The sequence below is a fragment of the Capsicum annuum genome, unplaced genomic scaffold (assembly GCF_002878395.1).
Source record: "Capsicum annuum cultivar UCD-10X-F1 unplaced genomic scaffold, UCD10Xv1.1 ctg63738, whole genome shotgun sequence".
NCBI classification, from domain to species: domain Eukaryota; kingdom Viridiplantae; phylum Streptophyta; class Magnoliopsida; order Solanales; family Solanaceae; genus Capsicum; species Capsicum annuum.
The window spans coordinates 1-4,715 of record NW_025872815.1 but is presented as its reverse complement, the minus strand read 5'-3'; the positions used below and the strand labels follow the sequence as shown (position 1 = coordinate 4,715).

Here is a 4,715-nt window from a genome sequence, read left to right as displayed (position 1 = left end):
AGGGTCATCTCTGTGTCCCAGGTGTAGATGAATTAAGGCAGCAAATTCTTGCAAAAGTGTATGGTGCACGCTACTCTATTCATCCAGGGGCCACAAAGATGTACTGCGACTTGCGGGGAGTTTATTGGTGGAGTGGGATGAAGAGAGATATTGTAGAGCTTATGGCTAAGGGCTCTACATGTCAGTAGGTAAAGATAGAGCATCAGGAGCCTAGTGGTCCTATGGAGGATTTCATTATTCCTACTTAGAAGTGGGAAGAAGTGAACATGGACTTCGTGACGGGTTTGCCTCGAACTCGTCATCAGCATAATTCAGTTTGGGTCATTATAGACAGGATGACCAAATCAGCTCATTTCCTTATAGTTCATACCTCTTATTCAGCCGAGGATTACGTCAAACTCTATACCAGGGAGTTGTCAGATTGCACGGTATTTCGTTATCTATTATCTCAAATAGAGGTACCCAGTTCACCTCTTACAACAACAACAACAAACCCAGTGTATTCCCACCTGGTGGGGTCTGGGGGGGGTAGGATGTACGCAGTCCATACCTCTACCTCTGAAGAAGTAGAAAGGTTGTTTTCGATAGACCCCCGGCTCAAGACACGCGGTACCACACAAACACATAGTAAAGCACAGCACAAGGTTACAGGATTACATAACATAAATACGGCACCCATAAGTAATCTAAAATAAAGGAAAACACACAGATCCATAATAAAACATGGGACACGGGCTCCTAACATGCATAAACCCCCACCAAGTAGTTCCCTACACTAGCGACTCAGGCTGGCCCTAGTCCTCTGCCCTAATTCGCGTCCTCCAGACCTTCCTATCTAGGGTCATGTCCTCGGTGAGCTTTAACTGCTCCATGTCTCGTCTAATCACCTCACCCCAGTACTTCTTCGGCCTACCCCTACCCCGCTTAAACCCATCCAACGCTAGCCTCTCACACCTACGGACCGGGGCATCCATGCCCCTCCTCTTCACGTGTCCGAACCATCTCAATCGGGCTTCCCGCATCTTGCACTCCACTGGTATCACACCAACCTTCTCCCGGATGTTCTCATTCCGAACTCTATCCCCTCTAGTCAGCCCACACATCCAGCGCAACATCCGCATTTCTGCCACCCTCATCTTTTGGATGTGGGAGTTCTTCACTGGCCAACACTCCGCTCCATACAACATGGCTGGACGGACTACCACCCTGTAGAATTTGCCTTTAAGCTTAGGCGGCACCTTCTTATCACACAGCACCCCCGACGCGAGCTTCCACTTCATCCATCCCGCCCCAATACGGTGCGAGACATCCTCATCAATCTCACCGTTACTCTGGATCACGGACCCGAGATACTTGAAACTCTCCCTCTTACCTACCTCCTGTGATTCCAGCTTCACTACTACCTCGTTCTCCCTCCTCATGTCATTAAACTTGCATTCCACATACTCTGTCTTGCTTCTGCTCACCCTGAACCCTTTATACTCAAGGGTTTGCCTCCACACCTCTAATTTGTCGCTCACACCCTCTCGGGTCTCAGCTATCAGAACTATATCGTCTGCAAAAAGCATACACCACGGCACCTCCCCTTGAATACGCCGCGTCAACACATCCATTACCACTGCAAACAAAAAGGGACTAAGAGTAGATCCCTGATGCAACCCTGTCCGGACCGTGAAATGTTCTGAGTCTCCTCCCGCCGTCCTCACCTTAGTTTTCACTACATCATATATATCCTTGATTGCTCTGATATATGCCAGCGGTACTCCCCTCACCTCCAAGCATCTCCAAAGCACCTCCCTAGGGACTTTGTCGTAGGCCTTCTCCAGGTCGATAAACACCATGTGCAGGTCCTTCTTCCTCTCCCTATACTATTCCACCAACCTCCGTACCAGGTGAATTGCCTCCGTCGTCGAGCGGCCAGGCATAAATCCAAACTGGTTTTTTGAAATAGACACTATCCGTCTCAGCCTCACCTCGACCACTCTCTCCCAGATTTTCATAGAGTGACTCAATAACTTAATACCCCTATAGTTGTTGCAACTCTGGATGTCCCCCTTATTCTTATAGAGAGGTATCATGGTGCTCCACCTCCAAGCCTCGGGCATCTTTGCCGTCTTGAAGATTTCATTAAACAATCCCGTCAAACACCTCAGACCAGCCTCTCCAACGAACTTCCAAAACTCGGCCGGTATCTCATCCGGCCCCGTCGCCCTACCCCTTCGCATTCTGCGAACAGCCTGTCTAACCTCTTCTACCTTAAAACGTCTACAATAGCTAAAATCCCGACACTCCTCTGAGTGCTCCAGTTCCCCTAACACAATAGCTCTATCCCCTTCGTCATTCAAGAGCCTATGAAAGTACGACTGCCATCTATTCTTAATGTGGCCGTCTTCCACCAACACTCTACCGTCCTTCCCCTTAATGCACCTCACCTGATCGAGGTCACGACCCTTCCTCTCCCTAGCCTTAGCGAGTCTAAACAACTTTTTCTCCCCTCCCTTCCCCTGTAACCCTGCATACAGGCTCTCAAAGGCGGCCGTCTTAGCTGCCGTGACTGCTGACTTAGCCTCCTTCCTCGCTAGCTTGTACTCTTTCCTGTTTACCCGTTTCTCCTCTTCGTCCTTACTCTCCACCAACTTGGCATACGCCCCTTTCTTGGTCCCCACTTTCTTCTCCACCTCTTTATTCCACCACCAATCCCCCTGATGGTGCCCGGCCCGGCCCCTAGAAACCCCCAACACCTCACTCGCATTCTCCCTGATGCACCTAGCCGCCCTATCCCACATACTATCCACGTCTCCCCTACACTCCCACACCCCCATTCCTGCCAACTTCTCCCCTATCTCCCACGCCTTCACTGGCGTCAAGCCGCCCCACTTAATTCTAGGTCTACACTCCCTACTTCTCCTCTTTCTATTCTTCTTTATACCCAAATCCATAACCAAGAGCCTATGTTGGGTCGAAAGGTTCTCACTCAGGATGACCTTACAATCCTTACACCACGCCCTATCCCTTTTCCTAAGCAACACAAAGTCAATCTGGGTCCTGGCTACCGCGCTCCGAAAGGTGATCAGGTGCTCGTCCTTCTTCGAGAAGCCCGAGTTCACCACCACCAGCCCAAAGGACCTCGCAAACTCCAGTAGGGTAGCCCCTTCCTCATTTCTCTCCCCAAAACCAAAACCACCATGCACATCACCAAAGCCTCCCGGTAGCGCCCCGATGTGCCCGTTGAAATCTCCTGCTACAACAATCTTCTCCGAGCTTGGCACGCCTCTCACCACCTCCTCCAAGGCCTCCTCCCCCTCCGATCCCACTTGCGGTGCATAGGCACTACACACGTTCAGGGTAAACCCCCGAATGACCAACTTAATAGTCATCAACCTATCATTGATCCTCTTCACCTCTACTACCTGACCTCTAAGCTCTTCATCCACTAAGATGCCAACTCCATTCCGACGCCTCTCGCTCCCAGAGTACCACAGCTTGTAACCATCCACATCCCTAGCCTTAGACCCTACCCACTTGGTCTCCTGAACACACGCAATATTGATCCTTCTCTTCCTAAGGGTCTTCACAAGCTCTATGGACTTGCCCTGCAGGGTCCCTATATTCCAAGACCCAACACTCAGCCTACCTTCACTACCCGCACGCCCTCCACTACTTCCCCCGTGGCCAAACCTTGGCCTCCCTCCCACTCCCGCCCTTTCCTCATCCCCCGCCCCCACCACTGCCCCCCTCCTCAACCCCCTCGGACATGACCCTATCCACCCATTACTGCCCACAGCCACAACTAGGCGAAAGTATAAGAGAATATAAAGATAATATAAAGATATAAAGACATAAACGATGGTAATAGTAAAGCAGCAGTAATTAATACAAGGCTCACACCAATTCAAGGAAATATTCCAGCAACCAAACTATACTCAATTACTAGTATAATACGAAGAATGAAAGAATGCAGAATGAAGAATGAAATAAGCAAAGGTTAGAAGTCACCAGATTTCACTTGTAGACCAAGCCGGCAACCAAGCCCCGCGTCGACCTGCTACCGGGGGATCGCTACTGAGATGGATTCGCGGCTGCCGGCTGAAGACCGAGCTACAGCTGCTGCCCTGTTGTACGGTGCCGGCGGAGGGGGGGTCTGGACAGAGAAGGGGGGGTACAGCAGGGGGGAACCGGATCTCGGCGACGGCGGTCGGTGACCGGCAGTCAGGTCCGGCGGTCGGGTCGGCGCCGTAGGTCGGCGACGGCGACGGGGCCGGAGGGCCGAGGCGCGGGAGAGAGAGGGTACGGTGGTGACCGGCAGTAGGGTCGGCGCCGTAGGTCGACGACGGCGACGGAGCCAGAGACCAGCGACGGCGACGGAGACCGGCGAAGAAGCCGGAGACCGGCGACGGAGGTCGACGCCGGGGACCGGTGGTCGGGTCGGGTCGGCGCCGACGATCGGCGACGGCGCCGAAGGCCGTGGACCGAGATAGAGAGTCTAGTGAGAGAGAGAGTCTAGTGAGAGAGAGCATTCCAAATGGGTCTTGGTGCATCAGAATCTTATTTCTAGAAAGCATTCTAAATGGGTCTTGGTACCTAAATTCATCTCAGTACAGCCTTTCATCCTCAGACAAATGGTCAAGCAGAAATGACCATTCAGACCCTAGAATATATGCTAAGGGCGTGTGCAATTAATTTCAAGGGTAGTTGGGATGACCACTTGCCTTTGA

At 51.8% G+C, this 4,715-nt stretch overlaps 1 protein-coding gene across 1 annotated transcript; it reads right to left on the bottom strand.

Annotated features, from left to right (window-relative positions):
* Positions 1 to 3,992: 3,992 nt before the first annotated feature.
* LOC124893679 (arabinogalactan protein 1-like) lies at positions 3,993 to 4,562 on the bottom strand. The gene has a single exon (XM_047404585.1). It carries the CDS (start codon positions 4,560 to 4,562, stop codon positions 3,993 to 3,995), a length of 570 nt encoding a protein of 189 aa, XP_047260541.1.
* Positions 4,563 to 4,715: the final 153 nt, after the last annotated feature.